This window comes from Tachysurus fulvidraco, chromosome 6 (genome assembly GCF_022655615.1).
Source record: "Tachysurus fulvidraco isolate hzauxx_2018 chromosome 6, HZAU_PFXX_2.0, whole genome shotgun sequence".
In the NCBI taxonomy this organism is placed as follows: Eukaryota; Metazoa; Chordata; class Actinopteri; order Siluriformes; family Bagridae; genus Tachysurus; species Tachysurus fulvidraco.
Window position 1 is genome coordinate 31,112,555 of NC_062523.1, and position 20,000 is coordinate 31,132,554.

At 41.8% G+C, this 20,000-nt stretch overlaps 1 protein-coding gene across 1 annotated transcript in view; it reads left to right on the forward strand.

Annotated features, from left to right (window-relative positions):
• Positions 1-13,540, forward strand: part of pth2ra (parathyroid hormone 2 receptor a) — a 53,753-nt gene extending 40,213 nt beyond the window's left edge. The window contains exons 10-13 of the mRNA XM_027145361.2: positions 6,567-6,661; positions 8,021-8,159; positions 12,383-12,424; positions 12,525-13,540. Of these exons, the coding sequence (XP_027001162.1) occupies positions 6,567-6,661; positions 8,021-8,159; positions 12,383-12,424; positions 12,525-12,917 (669 nt within the window). The 3' untranslated portion in view covers positions 12,918-13,540. The remainder of the gene's footprint in view (positions 1-6,566; positions 6,662-8,020; positions 8,160-12,382; positions 12,425-12,524) is intronic.
• Positions 13,541-20,000: the final 6,460 nt, after the last annotated feature.

Genomic DNA, 20,000 nt, shown 5'->3' on the forward strand with positions numbered 1-20,000 from the left:
ACAGGTGTAAATGTATGTGGTTGTTCGAGCCACATACGTCAGCGCTAAACTCCTCCCAAACGGAACTACGTCACTCGCAGGTGACCTTTCAACGCTGTTTTTTGTAGCATAAACGTCGTAACCGGTTTTTACGTCTTCTTTTTGATCACGTTCTGAAAACCACAGACACCAAAGTGTGTTCTGTTTCAGTTACCCCGGAAATGAGGGCAAATATATTAGCATTTTGGGCGGGAGTAGAAAGATCGGATCGATATCAGATTCGCCGAGACGCGTGTATGTGGCCTGATGTAAATGGGACAGTTTTAACAAATCAGACGGCTATCGGATCAGAGACAACACACGAAGTGACCGGGTGTAAAAAGGCCCTCTGAGATGTGTGTATTTTAGGACAGACTCACTAAACACTTCATTACTGTAGGAACACTGGGTTAATACTCGATACGAGCCTCCGTTTTTCATGGCACGGATTCTGCAATATGTACGAAAAAATTCCTGATTGGTTGACAGGTTATTAACAGGTTATTAACAGGTTATTAACAGGTTATATCCGTACACCATTACACCACCTCCACCGTGATCTAAAATATTAATGTGTGGAGTTCGATGGACGCAAGAGATGCTAGCATTGAAAGTAGCCTTTGTGTTGAACACACACACACACACACACACACACACACACACACACACACACACACACACACACACACACACACTGGATTAGATGAGTTAGAATGAATCACTCAGAAGTTGGAGCACTAAAGGTTGTTGTTTTGTTTTTTTTTTTGCTCCACCATTTAACAGTTAAATGCAGAGTAAAGCTTCAGGTCTGCTTTTAAAAGGGTTCGAGATCTCAGGGGAAATTGGCCTTGGAAGGCCTTTGGAATGGTCTTTACATGCATCTAGTATTTTTCATCACTTAATCAGACTTGCAATTATACAGCAAATATAGAAAAAGTCCACATTTCCTTCTATTAAGAAAATGCTGAATAAATGCCACTATAATACAGTCCTTGACATCAGATGGACAGATGAAGCAGGTTAGTTGTCTGAGCAACAACAGCAACAACTGCTGCATCTATGTTTTTTTTTTTTTTTATTTCGTTTTTTTTTCTTTTATGGGTTTTCTATCTTGTGCTGTATCATCGAGGCTTTCATATGCAGATTAAGACTTTATTTATCGTATTATAGCTCATGAAGCTTCTTAATACTTAAGAAGGAAAGGTGTAGAAGACGGTAGTGAGAGCAGCTCTGCAGTATGGGTTAGAGACTGTAGCAGTGAGGAAAAGACACGAGGCAGAGATGAGGATGATGAGGTTCTCTTTAGGAGTGACGAGGACGGACAGGATCAGGAATGAGCACATCAGAGGGACGGCTCAGGTTCTGGGGACAAGGACAGAGAGACTAGATTGAGATGGTTTGGACATGTACAGAGGAGGGAGATGTTATATAGGTAGAAGGATGATGGAGGTAAGAGGTCAAGAGGAAGGACAAAGAGGAGATATATGGATGTGTTGTTTTTCATATGGAGTTTTTCACTTTGTAGCGCACCTTCATTTGAGTCAGGTGTGTTATCGGTTCCCTTCGGTGCACTGGCTCAGCTGTAACGTCGGCTAGATACGAACTCTCAACATAAGGATCTCGGCTGATGTGAAGAATAATTCATATGTAAGACTACCAGCATTGAGGATCTGGATAAAACACTGTATAGTAAGAATGTTTTATCTTGACATGTGTGCTTAAATATTCACAGAATTGTCTATGTTTAATATGTACACCTGAGATTCCTGGGATTTCTGGTGTCTGAAAGTGTCGGCACATCATTAATAAGTCAGATAAATACAGTAAGCTTTTATAACATTAAGGACTGCATCCCCGATGTCCTTGTTAACTAACAAACACTAATTGTAACATACGCTAGTTTCAGCGACTCGGAGTCACGTGCAGGATCGAAGCCAGGTCCTTGTTCAATAACCGAATTCAGCAGAAGAAATGGGGGGGGGGGGGGGGCGTTAGCACGTTCGCCTCACACCTCCAGGGTCGGGGGTTCGATTCCCACCTCCACCTTGTGTGTGTGTGTGGAGTTTGCATGTTCTCCCCGTGCCTCGGGGGTTTCCTCCGGGTACTCCGGTTTCCTCCCCCGGTCCAAAGACATGCATGGTAGGTTGATTGGCATCTCTGGAAAATTGTCCGTAGTGTGTGTGTGTGTGTGAGTGAATGAGAGTGTGTGTGTGCCCTGTGATGGGTTGGCACTCCGTCCAGGGTGTATCCTGCCTCGATGCCCGATGACGCCTGAGATAGGCACAGGCTCCCCGTGACCCGAGAAGTTCGGATAAGCGGTAGGAGATGAATGAGTGAATGAGCAGAAGAAACGACACATGACACATGACAACTGTAATAATGCATGAATACTCAGAACATGATCATAAACAAAACACAACCTGGGAGACTGAATGCAACAGTAGACGATGACACGGAAAGGCAGGTATGAATACGACGACACATAACACGATCACATGACATTAAACGAGGACCAGGTGTAAGGACTTAGTGTAAGGACCAATGTTTACGAACCCCAAATCTCTGTTTTATACATATAGTAAATTTCTTTCTCTACAACGTGCTCCGTATGTTCCTGCCGTTTTCTGCCACAATTTGTTCCTACGACTGCTTTAGGTTTTATTACTACGTCCTTGAACTAATATTTTACACCCAGGGCTTCTGACACACCGTAGTTTCCCGAACGAGGCCTCGAGTGATGTTGTGTTAATCGTTAAATGTTCATCCTGTATGTTAATTCAGTTTTAATAATGACACAGAGCTCAAAACAAATCAGATCAAATCAAATTGTATTTGTCAGATATTAGCAGGGGCAATATTGCTGTTCTGGAGGGTCTGCAGTGCAGGAACGCAGAGACATTTCATCTTCTCTTCATCATTTTGCACTTTGTGTTGATTTCCTCCAGTCATGCTAAATTGTCTCTAGGATTGAATGTGTTTACTCTCGTACTTCTCTGCTGCTTGACGTTTTTTGATGCTTCGCATACAAAACAATACACGTCTCATCATGACTGTCTCTGAGCTCATACAGCCTTACACCTGTGCATGGACTCTCAGATTATTATTATTATTATTATTATTATTATTATTATTATTATTATTATTATTATTATTCATTCATTCATTCATTCATTCATCTTCTACCGCTTATCCGAACTTCTCGGGTCACGGGGAGCCTGTGCCTATCTCAGGCGTCATCGGGCATCGAGGCAGGATACACCCTGGACGGAGTGCCAACCCATCACAGGGCACACTCACACTCTCATTCACTCACACACACACACACACTACGGACAATTTTCCAGAGATGCCAATCAACCTACCATGCATTTGGACCGGGGAAGGAAACCGGAGTACCCGGAGGAAACCCCCGAGGCACGGTGAGAACATGCAAACTCCACACATACAAGGCGGAGGCGGGAATCGAACCCACAACCCTGAAGGTGTGAGACCGCTAAGCCACTGTGCCCCCCTACATTATTATTATTATTATTATTATTATTATTATTATTATTATTATTATTATTATTATTATTATTATTATTATTATTATTATTAAATAATATAGATTTCAGTAATGATCATTGAAAGAGTCTCGACAAACTACATAAATAAAATTCTATAAAGATTGTTACAGATGGTTTGAAACAAATTGTCAGGATGAAGCTCTTTTACACTGGACTTTAATTCTCCTGAAACAGGTAGCAAATTTGTTTGTTAGAAATACAGATGTTTAATAGATCACATTTTGCAGAGAAATTCCCTAGTTAGTGTATACACACACACACACACACACACACACACACACACACACACACACACACTTCTAAACAACTACTTGAGTGGAAGTGTGTGCAAAATATGTTTCAGCATTGCTTCATGCAGCTCAGTTGCTAATTGGGAAAATGTCAGCACCTCATTTTGGATCACTGAACATATTCCTGTGATCCGAATTTCAACAATTTATCTTTATTCGGGTGCAAAATGAAGTCATGTATCATCCGGTCGTGTTGCTTAATCATCGGAAGAATTTGCATGATAGGAAAAACAATTCAAACTGTTTATTACATGGTGGGCGAGTGGTGATTAAATAAATACCCAAGAGGGGGCGCTCTCACCTGGGTATCACGAAAAATTGAACATCATCGAAGATCTCCGTATGCTTTAATAATAAACGCAGGAGCCGCTCTAACCCGATACATACAGTACAGCAGTATGTTTATCCAAGCCTCTAAAAGAGTAGAGTTTGACAGACGAGTTTTTATTATCACACTTTTCCTGAATATTGCGTCACTAAGATGTTTTGATGATTATGCACTAGTGTATCTCTGTAATTATCTGACAGCAAATTGGCTAATTATCAATTAGATTTCTCCTTTGTTCCGGTGGAAGAGACAGTGACGATTGCATTGAGTGCTTTTATTCGAAACGATAGCGAATTCAAACAGAATCGAATGACAAGGCGAATGTCACAAACAGAGCGGCGGATAGCAAAGTCAAAAATCTAGAGACACGCGAACACAACAGGGTCAGAAGCTACGTACGTTATGTGAATAATCAAAACTCTTTCACTTTCACTCCATTGTCACTACTATGGGTTCTATTTTTGTATTCTATTTATTTATTTTGATTCAGAGGCTCATTATAACCCTGTTATAGATCTGACTTACAGGCCCCTGCTGTGGACAGACATTCAGCAAGCAATTAGCTGTTTTCAAATAATTCCTCTACCAGCAACATAAAATCCATTAAACTAATTCCTAATGCTGAACAAAACGCTCGGACTCGGACATAAACAGGCGTCTGGTGCACCCTGTAGTGACAGGCTTTGATTCTCAGACTGTGATTATGTCTGTGAAATGTTCAGTAAGCGCTGCTTCTGTCAGACCCTAATGAATTTGTCCTGCATTGTCCTTGAGCCTGAGCTGATCAGACACTTGGGTCTCTTATAAATCCTGTTTCTAGCCTCGCATTTAACATTACCTGTGTTTTGTAATGTGACAAGAACTGAACTAGTAGAAAATGGGTTTGGGAATAAGAAAAAGGTGTGTGTTTGTGTGTGGGGTGAGGTGAGGTGAAGTAAGGTGAGGTGAGGTGAAGTAAGGTGAGGTGAGGTGAGATGAGGTGAGGTGAGGTGAAGTAAAGTGAGGTCAAGTGAGGTGAGGTGAGGTGAAATGAAGTAAAGTGAGGTGAGGTGAAGTGAAGTGAGGTGAGGTGAGGTGAAGTGAAGTAAAGTAAAGTAAAGTGAGGTGAAGTAAAGTAAAGTGAGGTGAGATGAGGTGAAGTAAAGTGAGGTGAGGTGAGGTGAAGTAAAGTGAGGTGAAGTGAAGTGAAGTAAAGTAAAGTGAAGTGAGGTGAGGTGAAGTGAAGTGAAGTAAAGTAAAGTAAAGTAAAGTAAAGTAAAGTAAAGTAAAGTAAAGTAAAGTAAAGTAAGGTGAGGTGAGGTGAGGTGAGGTGAGGTGAGGTGAGGTGAGGTGAGGTGAAGTAAAGTGAGGTCAAGTGAGGTGAGGTGAGGTGAAATGAAGTAAAGTGAGGTGAAGTGAAGTGAGGTGAAGTGAGGTGAGGTGAGGTGAGGTGAGGTGAGGTGAAGTGAAGTAAAGTAAAGTAAAGTGAGGTGAAGTAAAGTAAAGTGAGGTGAGATGAGGTGAAGTAAAGTGAGGTGAGGTGAAGTAAAGTGAGGTGAAGTAAAGTGAGGTGAAGTGAAGTGAAGTAAAGTAAAGTAAAGTAAAGTGAAGTAAAGTAAAGTGAGGTGAGGTGAAGTAAAGTAAAGTAAAGTAAAGTGAAGTAAAGTAAAGTAAAGTGAGGTGAGGTGAGGTGAGGTGAAGTAAAGTGAAGTAAAGTAAAGTAAAGTGAGGTGAGGTGAGGTGAGGTGAGGTGAGGTGAAGTAAAGTGAAGTAAAGTAAAGTAAAGTGAGGTGAGGTGAGGTGAGGTGAAGTAAAGTAAAGTGAGGTGAGGTGAAGTGAGGTGAAGTAAAGTAAAGTAAAGTGAGGTGAGGTGAGGTGAGGTGAGGTGAAGTGAAGTGAAGTGAAGTGAAGTGAAGTGAAGTAAAGTAAAGTAAAGTAAAGTAAAGTAAAGTAAAGTAAAGTAAAGTGAGGTGAGGTGAGGTGAGGTGAGGTGAGGTGAGGTGAGGTGAGGTGAGGTGAGGTGAGGTGAGGTGAAGTGAAGTGAAGTGAAGTAAAGTAAAGTAAAGTAAAGTAAAGTAAAGTAAAGTAAAGTAAAGTGAGGTGAGGTGAGGTGAGGTGAGGTGAGGTGAGGTGAGGTAAAGTGAGGTGAGGTGAGGTGAGGTGAGGTGTGTTGGATGCGTTGTCTTGAATATCAGATGTGTTTCTTTGCCATTTCTTTGGACTACAGATCATGTAGTTGACCTCACACTGACAGAGTGGAGCATTTATTGAACTGAGCCGATTCATCAACTGACTATTAAATATCTGCAGTACAATCTCGTAAGCAATTTATCACTCTATCGATTCTGTTTTCTTTCTCTCTCTCTTTAATCCTCTCATGTTCAGCTAAACTTTATCCTGTTTGTGAATATTGTTCGAGTTCTGGCAACCAAGATCCGCGAGACCAACGCAGGCAGATACGACACAAGGAAACAGTACAGGTTTGTACCGAGCTTTTACCTCCATCATTTTATAAATACTGACATAAATCATGGAGTTTTACTCACCGAGACATCTGAACAGCCCCAGTGGGTTTAAGTGCTATAAATATGTAAAGAGCTTCCTGCAACTGGGTTATCCCAGAGATCCTGAATGTACGCTCCAGGAATATTATCGTTGGTTTAAAAGAAGTCAAGGGAGAAATAACAAGAGAAATATGGATGCAGTGGCTTATAGACGACATCATTTGAATCTCATCACAGTATCAGAATTCTGTTTTGTTCTGCTATCTGACGTTCTCTGCGCTTTGGTGCTGTGTTTGCTGATTTAATTCCAGTAGGTTTAACTGCTCTATCATTGCAAATAGAGGATCCAGATCATGCAGATAAAGTGATGATAATTACTACCTTTTGCTTTCTGGTGTTAAATGTCCATTTGTCCATATAAGCTTTCAGACTGGGAACGAGCAAACTGCAAAGGCATGCGATTTGTTATGCTTAATAACAGTTATTAATTCGCTGCTTTTGGACACCGTCCCATCGCGGTATGCGGTGTATCACAGGTGCCGGTCTGGACAGATGGCACTGTTCACTCTCGCATGTTTACAAAAATTACGAGAGAGGATACGGTTTACATTTTAATATGCTTTAAAATGGCATGTTGGTCTGCTTAATATATAAAGATGGTACTATGATTAAATAAACACTTTGCTCATAGCTTTTCTGTGTTAGTCATATTCCATTAACTATAACGGTCAGCTTCTCCGTTGTAAGCGGGATCGTTATTAAAGCTCAGTGATTCGTCTGTATGAGTGTGTTGGTAGGTAGTCGGTGGATCGTCCGAGGATTTTCGAGCTCAATGTCGTCTCTTGTCTTTGCGCATGTGAAAGTTGTGATCCCTGGAATGTCACTCAGAATTGATTCCAATAATGTGAAATTACGCTTTAAGCTAAACTGCTAATACAGAAAAATATACACTGAGCTCAACTTTTACTCCTTTTCCATCTGGCTTTTGTCCAGAAACTTCAGCTTTGTGCCACATCCCAAAACAACACCAGTAATGAGGATTAGCTGTTAAATTAGGCCATCGATGCGATACCACTGGGTTGGTCACAGATCCACTGTATCTCTGACCAGGATAAAGTGTTTACCTTAATTTTGCCATTATGTACTATATTGTATAGTGTTTGCTAATTAATCCCTACCTTTTTCTATGTTATCTCATTATTTCTATGTTATCTCATTATCTCGTTTCAGTTCGTGCACTGTATTTTGGTCCATGTTCTGAAATGACGTGTTAATATTAATCAGTATAATCAGAGACTCCTCATCTCCCATCTCACCCTTTGTGTCTGCGAACAGGAAGCTGGCTAAATCCACACTGGTGTTGGTGTTGGTTTTCGGTGTACACTACATCGTGTTTGTGGGGATGCCGCACACCTTCAAAGGAGTCGGCTGGGAAGTGCGCATGTACTGCGAGCTGTTCTTCAACTCCTTCCAGGTACATGATCATAAGTTAAACGCTCACATACTTTAATCAGTTATCAGATGTATCATGCCAGACAATATGCAGGGACTGGAACAATTCATCTCGGTACTGTATACGGAAAAAATACTCCGCCTGATCATCACATCACCGCCGCTTAACGAGCATCATATATCAGATTTAGGCCTACGTTAGTGTTATAATAACCTCCACTCTTCTGGAAAGAAGATGGAGGTTATTATAAGATGGAGATTTGCCCATGATTGTTTTTTTTTTCTCTCTCAGCTGTTCTATTGATTAAAGTAGTGTTTGAAAGTCAGCTGGTGAAGAAATTGTCAAAAGGCTTTTTGCACACAGAACTACAATTTTGACCACATTTTCATAATCAGGCACGGTGGCTTAGCGGTTAGCACGTTCGCCTCACACCTCCACGGTCGGGGGTTCGATTCCCGCCTCCGCCTCGTGTGTGGAGTTTGCATGTTCTCCCCGTGCCTCGGGGGTTTCCTCCGGGTACTCCGGTTTCCTCCCCCGGTCCAAAGACATGCATGGTAGGTTGATTGGCATCTCTGGAAAATTGTTGTGAGTGTGTGTGTGTGTGTGTGTGTGTGTGTGTCTGTGCCCTGTGATGGGTTGGCACTCCGTCCAGGGTGTATCCTGCCTCGATGCCCGTGACCCGAGATTGTTCGGATAAGCGGTAAAAAATGAATAAATGAATGAATTTTCATAATCAAAGTACAATTACAATGTGATGCGAATTTTTTTTGTTCACTTAGTGCTGTGAATGTGTTATTCCTGAACGTGTTGTTTCCACTCTAAGGCTGAACAATGCTAGTGCCAGAATTGTGGAATTTATTTGTAAAACTTTATATCTTTAGTGACAGCGTTGAATCTAATGCATTTAGTAAATTTATTCATGAGATTTCCAAATCGCCTGCTGTTTTGACAAAGCTTGCGCTCCTGATTGCACAGACCTCACGCTCTCCTGTCTGAGACTGTAAAGTACAGCATGACAGCTGCTGGTTAGCCAGAAAATCCTATGTGCAGTTTGGGCATCTTGCACTTCCCGGCAACTCGTCTTTTTTTTTATCTCTCTGTCTCCTCACGCACTCGGCTTATGCGTTTGCAGAAGGCGAGATTTGTGTTTTGACAGAAACCTATCCCAACTAAGTAACCTTATGGTAGTTCAAGTTCTTCGAATCTGACTTTGAATACAAACTTTATTGGAAGAGTTTGTTACTGGAGCTCATATACTGTAGATCTCCAGTCAGTACAAGCGTACACAAATTAAAGCCACAGAAAGTCCCACACACGACCTAAACTCATATCAGACCTTTCATATATATGTTCAGTTATTTTTCATTCTTTTTATCTCCCCCAGATTTCCAATACCAGTAAACAATAATATATCTCTAAAGCTTTACATCACCATGTCCTTAGCTAACATTATTTACTGCGGGAATAAAAAGTGACAGTAATAAAAACAAATGATTAAATACTAATATCATTTGTTCAATGTTTATTTGTTAATTTGTGATTAATTATTATGTGTAAAAATAAAAAAAAAGAAAGTGTTGAACTAAAATCAGGGACTCTTATTGTGTAATTAATGGAATTTACTATTTACTGTCACAACCAGGGGAGGAAGTAAATTCATAATTTATAAATTCATAAATAATAAAGACAACACGGTAAAAGACGAGAACTAAAACAGTACGAATGACGACACTTAACAACGACTGACAATGACTAAGGTAACCACACGTAACTAATGCTCATTTATATACTGTAATAAAGACAATGGGACACGATTAGGATCAGGTGTGGAGACAGGGAGGAGCAGACGAAGGCGGGGCAGACACGTAACAACAAAAACAACAACAACAACAACAACAGCAGCACATGGGCAAAAGTCCGGGCTGATCCCTGACATTTACCATCAGTTAAAAAAACACCATTCATTTATCCATTCATGCGATTGATTTATGCAGGAATTGATTATTTGTCATATTTGCTGTATTGAAAATCCCATGAAAAATCATTCATGGTATGTTCAGGTTAATTATAAGGTTTAAAATATTTCATGTTAGTGAACTTTAATGTAAGATGTTACCGATATAATACTTAGTGACTGGAGCAAGTCCTCAAGAGAATCATAGGAATGAAGCAGTGGATACTGATCATGCCAAATATCCACTTTCTGGATCATGTTAATTTAATCCCCTCAGTATACAACAAGCCGATGCACACGTATCCGTCTCTCTGGGTCTGACTCACAGTGTTTTGCAAGGGTTTTTTTTTCTCCCGCTAACAGCTCTCATATGCTAATTCAGGAAGAGCTGGCATGTGCCCTCAAAGAATAGGGAGAAAAAAATCTGCCATTTAATGAAATATAAAAAGAATGCATGCAAAAAAAAAAAAAAACTTTATACCTTATAAACTTTGTAATGAACTCTGAGCAATACAAGTGGCAACTGCCTATTTTTTGCCATTTTAGATATCAGAGATAGACAATTCAAAGCCATAAATGTCAGGATATTCATTTGAGGTAAAGGAAATCAACTTGCCAGAGAAGTTACCTCTGAGTTACCCCCTTCTCTATTCAGGGATTTAAAGGTGGGGTCTCCGTTGTTTGAGAAATGCTTCCGAAAACTGATTCGGTCCGACAAACCAAACAAATACAAAACTAACGTGTAGCCAATGAGCAGAAAGGGGCGTGTCTTGTGAATATGGGTGGAGAGAGTGTTCAGCGGAAATCTGTGAATATTCGATACAGGGGTGGGACCCATTTGGGTCAGGGGCGTGTTTGTTTTGGTGATTTCAAATATCGACATCAGCTTTCAAACAACGGAGACCTCACCTTTAAGTGCAGGATTATTTCTTATAATGTGGATGTTCACTATTTCTAAATTTATTTCACTTCTAAATGTAAATGCGTACAAATAAAAATAATACAACAGACTGAATTACTTTATCTTAGACAAATAAGGATGTTTGAGACTAAGTCACTCTAAAGCAGGGGAGTCAAACTCAAATTCACAGTGGGCCAAAATATAAAACTGGGATAAAGTCAGGGGCCAAAATATAAAACTGGGATAAAGTCAGGGGCCAAAATATAAAACTGGGATAAAGTCACGGGCCAAATTGAATATTTATTGTAAAATTAACTACAACTGATTTGTATTGTTCGACCTTTTTCATACGGAAACAAACTTTAGTTTTACTTAAACACAGGATTTAGAACAACCAGAGCTCGTTATTACAAACACATAAGAAATTAAATTAGAAATAAAGGCCACATCAGTGATGTTCATGTCACAAACTTTGACCATACACTTTTTGACAAACTCCCACATTAAAGGGCAGATTTTGCTGTTTCTGCTGCCACAATAAAGCTTTACAGCCTTTACAGCAGCTTCACTTTTTATGTTGCTTTCATGAACACAGTCTGACCGGAAACCAGACTTTTTTTCATCTCCTCCACCTTCTGGAGCTTCTGCTTTACGTCCAGGTCCTTATACTTCTCATAAGGTTTCATGTCATATTGTCTTCTTATCTTATATACTGTCGTTACAGACACGTTAGCTCCGTTAGCACACAACACAAACAGGTCTGTCCTTTATATACATGAACAGATAATCTGTCTCCCTCCTGTCCTGTAAGCTCCTATTGTCCATCTTTCGTTTGGCCATTTTTGTGGAGGGTGAATTAACTTGCCCCATGTGACTGTAACACGGTTGTTAACGACTGTCAACAGAGAATGAGGGGCGCTTGCTGTTCGTGACTACGCGTCGATACAGTGGCAAGGCATTCTGGGATTTGTAGTATTAGCGAAGCATGCGGCTAGCCGGCTGTAATGCACATTTGATATTATCTCGCGGGCCAAATATAATTACACCATGGGCCAAATTTGGCCCACGGGCCAGAGTTTGACACCCCTGCTCTAAAGCTTCAAGCTGCACAGATAGAATTGAATCCAATTCTATTCTAAGCTGATAATAAAACATATAAATAACATTCAGCTTTGTACTTCACACAAATGACATAAACTCTCTCTTTCACCAGGATCTAATCTGAAGACCCAATAACTCTACTGTATCTATCCATAATTATTATCTTCTTTATATTTATACTTAATTTCTATCTTTAACTAATCCAACCTCATAACGTCATGGTCTGAAGTACAAGGAATTAAGGATGTGTCTTTATTTTAGTTCTCTTTTATTCTTTTTCTCCTCTAGGGTTTCTTTGTGTCCATAATCTACTGTTATTGTAATGGAGAGGTGAGTTTAAACCCAATTCGAGCTTGCCGTCCAAATCTCATATAAAATGTCAATAGTGTAAATGTAACATAACATCTGTTTCTCCATCTTTCTCCCTCAGGTCCAGACAGAAATAAAAAAGACCTGGACACGCTGGAAACTGGCCTTCGACTGGAAGGGTCCGGTAGTCTGTGGCACTTACCGTTATGGCTCAGTGCCAACAGGCCTCAACAACAGCACTGGCAGCCAATCACACCTGGCCACAGGGGCACCTGGTACGCGCTCCACCACGCTCTTCTCCAGTCGCGTGTACCGCAGCACCGGAGCCCCGTCCATCAGTGCCCACATGGCGCTGCCAGGCTATGTGCTTAACAACTCGGATGCTGACAGCCTACCTCCATCGGTTCCTGAGGAGTCAGAGGACAGTGCAAAGCAAGTGGATGATATTCTGCTGAAAGAGTCACTGCCTGCACTTCCCAGTAGTGGTCCTGAAGATGATGAAGAGACTTTGTAGATAACAATATCTGAACTCTGGCACAATATTGAAACATTTCATCTAATGACAGGATGTTATACCACACCTTAAGGATCAGAAGAAATAAACGACAAACTTTACAGTCTTTTAAGACAAACTCTGATCTACTTCTCTTTTGGGACAAAGACCAGGCCTGAACTTCTACAGTACCATCTTTAGTTAGTTGGTTAACTTCCTTAAAAAAACATCCCATCTGATTCTTTCTCTTGTAGTGAGACAAAGTTCCTGAATGGGATTTCACACAGACTCGACCACTTCATTAGACCTTACCCATGTGGACGCCATCTGACACATGGATCACAGAACAGTGAAAGCTGCTTCTCGTTCCGAGTCAGAGACGTCTTCATACCATATGAAGTACACTTCATCAGCGGCGCCCTGTAGGGATTCTGATAAACGGATAATTGGTCAGAGTCACTAAGGACAATCCTACATTATGACCCTAATGCCTTTGCTGCTACATTAATTCGAGTGTCAGCTTTTAATCTTCCCCTACAAGAAGGTCTTTAATGCCCCTTTTCCACCGAGGCAGTTCGAGTGCAGGTTCAGAGCCTAATTTAGAACCAGTTCTTTCTGTTTCGACCGCCAAAGCACCGGCTCCGAACCAGGAAAAGTGGTTCTTAAGTAGCATCAAAACGTTGCTGGTCTAGACTTAAGAACCGCTTGGGTCAGGAGCTGTGGGCGGGGCTGTGGGCGGGGCTACTGTTAGCGCATTTGATAATGTACCTTAAGTATACTAATGTTTAATACACTTTTACTTTACCGCGATATGATACATTATCAGCACACATGATAGTAGGTAGCTACATGCTAAGGCTAATTTTTTTTCTGTGTTAATGATAAAATAACGTTATGTACTTTATCGATCACAACCTCCGTTTATACAGATTACACGGAGCCGCACGTACACGTTTTATTCGCCGCGTTTGGATGCCGATGTAGGTTCGCAAAGCCATGAGCATTAACAGTAAAGCAACATCCACCATTGTTGTTGTTGTTGTGTTTGTGTTTGTCGCTGCTGCGCTAACGTCGCTGGGACACGTGACACGTATACAGTGACGTCACACTCGGCGCTGTGACGCTCTCTAGCCGGTGGAAAGGCAAACCGGTTCTTAGAAGGTTCTCCAGTGGAACCAACTCTGAACCAGCACCAGCACTAGCTCTGAACCAGCACCCGGGTCTTTCCGGTGGAAAAGAGGCACAATAGGAGCCCTTTTTCACCTCCTCCAAGAACTTCCAGTTACATTTGGAAGTGTGAACCTCATCTTCTAGCCACCATTATAGTTACTTCCAGAACAAAATACAGGGTCTGTATCTCAAAAATCTGTTTAAATCGGATTCTTTTTTGGAAGCCTGGCTAAAGCAGTAAAAGTCACCCAGGAGTTATGGAAGGCTAAGTGCAACTTTTCATGCCACTTTAATTGTATTAACAAATAAAAAAACAAACCCGTAGTTTATTCGGTTTAGTTGTACAACAGACGATCGCTATATCTGCGTTAAATGATTACACAAGGGCTAAGGACAGCCATGGGCTGAATCCTTCTTTCATTCTTTCTTTCATTCATTCATCTTCAGTGAGCCCTTTATCATGGTCAGGGTGACCTTGGATCTAGATCCTTTCCATCATGTACACACATGCTCACACACTCATTCGCATGTAGCATCGTTTAAAGTAGCCAGTCCACATGCACAGAAACTCTCTTACCCGAGTTCAGGATAAAACCGTGGAGCTGTGAGGTGGCAACCTGTCAGCTGCTACTCACTGAATAAATAGTGTTAAATATTCTGAATGAATGAACGAAGATATGTTCGTGGTGTAAGTTGTTTTTTTTTTTTGTACATGCCAGAAGTCTTGGTTATGCGGCATTTACTTTATAATCGCTTGGATCTTTTGTGTTAAAGCATGTTCTAAATGCTGGCTATGTGATCACAGATTATTTCCTGTATACGTTTTAAATGAAGTTACGAGGACATGTCATGGTGCGCTCGTAAAGCTCGTAAAGCTAATAAAGCAACCGTTTTTGTCGTAGTCGTTGCTCATTTCTGTTTGTGTTGTGAATGAAATGTTGCAAGAACGTTTGCTTCACACCTCCAGGGTTGGGGGTTCGATTCCTGCCTCCGCCTTGTGTGTGTGGAGTTTGCATGTTCTCCCCGTGCCTCAGGGGTTTCCTCCGGGTACTCCGGTTTCCTCCCCGGTCCAAAGACATGCATGGTAGGTTGATTGGCATCTCTGGAAAATTGTCCGTAGTGTGTGTGTGTGTGTGAGTGAATGAGAGTGTGTGAGTGTGTGTGTGTGAGTGAATGAGAGTGTGTGTGTGCCCTGTGATGGGTTGGCACTCCGTCCAGGGTGTATCCTGCCTCGATGCCCGATGACGCCTGAGATAGGCACAGGCTCCCCGTGACCCGAGAAGTTCGGATAAGCGGTAAGAAATGATTGTGACCTAGTAGGATTTTTACATATATGCATACTTTATATACTCGGATATGAAAACGCATCAGACTGAAACTTGTTCCTGAGACACTGTGCCTGTAATTTCATCGTGCACTGTATACACACACACACACACACACACACACACACACACACACACACACACACACAAACAAAAATGTCTTGGTCCTTTGTGAGTAAGACATCCATGCACACGTCTGGTTCCTTCAAAACCTAATAATTGTAAAATAAAGACACCTCTGCTTTACCACCCATGAGGACAAACCGAGGGCTTCGAAGGAAATCGGTACACAGTCGGTCTCCTTCCTGTCAAAAACCCTGCTTTCAAAAATATTGGCACCCCCTCCTTTTAATCATTTGGTGAAGCCCCCACGGAGACACTAACACACAATAACAACACTGGGCAACCGGTACAAATGGTGCAGAGCTCAGAGGTACAGTATCACACCAATAACAAGCACAAGTAAAGCTTTGTACATTTATTTCTGAGAGAGCACCATCTTTATTAAACTAGCTCCAACCGAACCCATCCGAACCCCTCCGATCCGTAGTCATTAGTTTCCTTGATAAAATATACAACATTACTTGTTTTCAGTAGTTCACACAGTGAAGGATCATTTTTAATTTTTTTTTTAGAAAGAGTTATTCTTTCAATTTTAGGGTTGTCAATAATTTTGACATGTTTTTATAAAATCCATTATTTAAAAATATTTTGGAGCACAGGAGGTAACATTTGGAGGCATTTTAAGGTTCATTACTTTGTTCTTTCATATTTTTTTTAAATGTTTGTCAGAAAACCCACTGATTCGGGTGTGTGTTCACGGTGTGTGTGTGTGTGTGTGTGTGTGTGTGTGTGTGTGTGTGTGTTCACTGCTGTGTGTGTGTTCACGGTGTGTGTGTGTTCACGGTGTGTGTGTGTGTGTGTGTGTGTGTGTGTGTGTGTGTGTGTGTTCACGGTGTGTGTGTGTGTGTGTGTGTGTGTGTGTGTGTTCACGGTGTGTGTGTGTGTGTGTGTGTGTGTGTGTGTGTGTGTGTGTGTGTGTGTGTGTGTGTGTTCACTGCTGTGTGTGTGTTCACGGTGTGTGTGTGTTCACGGTGTGTGTGTGTTCACTGCTGTGTGTGTGTTCACGGTGTGTGTGTATGTTCACTGCTGTGTGTGTGTTCACTGCTGTGTGTGTTCACTGCTGTGTGTGTGTTCACAGTGTGTGTGTGTGTGTGTGTTCACTGCTGTGTGTGTGTTCACAGTGTGTGTGTGTGTGTGTTCACTGCTGTGTGTGTGTTCACTGTGTGTGTGTGTTCACTGCTGTGTGTGTGTTCACTGCTGTGTGTGTGTTCACTGCTGTGAGTGTGTTCACTGTGTGTGTGTGTTCACTGTGTGTGTGTGTGTTCATGGTGTGTGTGTGTTCATGGTGTGTGTGTGTTCACTGCTGTGTGTGTGTTCACTGCTGTGTGTGTGTTCACTGTGTGTGTGTGTTCACTGCTGTGTGTGTGCACTTTGGATGGGTTAAACACAGAGAACGAATTCTGAGTCTGGGTCACCGTACTTAGCCGTACGTCACGTCACTTCACTTAGACATGAAGCACCAGCATCAAAATATCCCAGTTTACCAAAACTCTCTATGACCATGAACCTTGACCCAGTCCTGAATCTGCATCTTTACAAGAGAGAAAAGAGCTTTACTAACTTAATAGGTTCATTCATTCATTCATTCATTCATTCCTGGACCAACCCATCACACACACACACACACACACACACTCTCATTCACTCACACACACACACACACACACACACACACACACACACACACACTCTCATTCACTCACACACTCACCCACTACGGACAATTTTCCAGAGATGCCAATCAACCTACCATGCATGTCTTTGGACCGGGGGAGGAAACCAGAGTACCCGGAGGAAACCCCCGAGGCACAGGCAGAACATGCAAACTCCACACACACACGAGGCGGAGGTGGGAATCGAACCCCCGACCCTGGAGGTGTGAGGCTAAAATGCTAACCACTAAGCCACCGTGCCCCCCAGAATAAAAATTGTAATGTTTAAAATTAAGTTCCTATTTATCTCTAACATCTGTCCCTAATGATCAAGCCTGAGGTGACGGTGGTGAGGTAAACCCCCCTGAGATGATATGAGGAAGAAACCTTGGGAGGAACCAGACTCAGAACTGAACCTCATCCTCATTTAGGTGACACTTTCTTTGAGTCCTTTCTACATCAGTTTTAGTTATTATTTTAGTTCCTCAAGAGCTCCTGACATGGCGGCGCAATTTCCCGAGTTCAACACAGACCCAACACTCATTCTCTCTCTCTCTCTCTCTCTCTCTCTCTCTCTCTCTCTCTCTCTCTCAGACAAAGCACGACGTGATACAGAGGAACTTTCTGTCCGACTTCCTGTCAAAACCCTACCGACTGTTACGAAGCGCTGACAACTAAAACATCATCTTACAGAACGTGTCATAAAATCCCCAATTATATGTGTGAGTAAGAACAAGTGCATGAGTTTATACTTCTATTATATTATGATTTCTGGATTTTTTTTTTAGCTGTAAACTTTTCAGAAAGAAAAGCCTGACATTTCACAGAAGTAATGCAAAGATTCAGGTTCAGTGTCTAAAAAGGGTGCAAAAAAAAAAACTACCAAACCACAGGTGAGAAGAAGAATAAGATGAGAGGATGAGAAGAAGAAAGACTTTCTCATCACCCAAACCTTCCAAGAAATTCTTCACCAGACCAAGAAAAACCACACTTATCGTTTTCCCCCAGAGACACAGTGAGAGAATGGACATGCTTCCTTTGTGTCCTGAGAGATTTTGTTTCCGCGTGTGGGATAAATGTCCGTGTCAGACTCCTGGAAGTGTCCATTACTGACTCGGTCAGTTTCTTCTAATGCACGGGTGTAACAGGGACTTTAAACTCTCACTCATCTTCTACCGCTTATCTGAACTTCTCGGGTCACGGGGAGCCTGTGCCTATCTCAGGCGTCATCGGGCATCGAGGCAGGATACACCCTGGACGGAGTGCCAACCCATCACAGGGCACACACACACACTCTCATTCACTCACACACACACACACTACGGACAATTTTCCAGAGATGCCAATCAACCTACCATGCATGTCTTTGGACCGGTGGAGGAAACCGGAGTACCCGGAGGAAACCCCCGAGGCACGGGGAGAACATGCAAACTCCACACACACAAGGCGGAGGCAAGAATCGAACCCCCGACCCCGGAGGTGTGAGGCGAACGCGCTAACCGCTAAGCCACCGTGCCCCCATTACGCTTCTCATTTAAATGTCATTATGAACAACACTCCATTCATACTGCTCCTTCTCCTGCCCCAGTTTCAGCTCCCCATGTGTCCAAACAGGATGACAAACCAGATTTCTAGATTAATATAAACTTTTGAATGTAAGAACAGAGTTTTAGATTTGAGGTCCAGTTCGAGTCCATAATCACGACGACAGCAGAACATTTTAAAGTATCCGATTAACGTCGCTTTGAGCATAATCGCTGAACATGACGGATAAGATCGAGTCGATATCTGACGAATATCGCTTTTAAATCCTCTAGATGTATTTACATTTTTGTTGGTTAAATTTCTAAACTCTGATTTAAAGCCTGTCTCTGGAATACTACATATAATAACAATGTTTGTTTGGTAGTTTGTTTGTTGTTTGTTTTTTATGTTTGTTGGTTGTTTATTTGGTTGTTGTTTGTTTAGTGTTTGTATATTTTGTTGTTTCTTTGTTTGTTTTGTTGTTTGTTTGTTTGTTTGGTTCTAGGGGGACACGGTGGCTTAGTGGTTAGCACGTTCAACTCACACCTCCAGGGTTGGGGGTTCGATTCCCGCCTCCGCCTTGTGTGTGTGGAGTTTGCATGTTCTCCCCGTGCCTCGGGGGTTTCCTCCGGGTACTCCGGTTTCCTCCCCCGGTCCAAAGACATGCATGGTAGGTTGATTGGCATCTCTGGAAAATTGTCCGTAGTGTGTGAGTGTGTGAGTGTGAATGAGAGTGTGTGTGCTCTCTGTGATGGGTCGGCACTCCGTCCAGGGTGTATCCTGCCTCGATGCCCGATGACGCCTGAGATAGGCACAGGCTCCCCGTGACCCGAGAAGTTCGGATAAGCGGTAGGAGATGAATGAATGAATGAGAGAATGTTTGGTTCTAAGAGACGTTCTACTCTTTTTTCACTACAAATGACAATGTGTAAATCTATTTGTGGCAAAGTTGTCATGGTAACCTTGATCCTATTTTTCTCCCACAAACATGAAAGCTGCAGCAAATAAAAGCTCCAGTGGTCTAAATTTGTGTTAAAGCCCAGAAATCCACAGTGAGATGATGTAATCTTTCTACCTACATCGGGTACATTGGGTGATGTGAACACTCATGACTGCTGGAAATAGCCGGCCTGAATAGAGAGCAGGAAAAAAGAAAGAATCAACATGTTTTCCTCAAATAGCTGGAATTAGAAAGTGTTAGAACAGTTTAGTGTTAGACCTCGTTAATGAATGAATGAATTAATTAATTAATCAATACAATTAATTAATTAATCGACTAATCGATTAATCGTTTGCTTAATTAATCAATT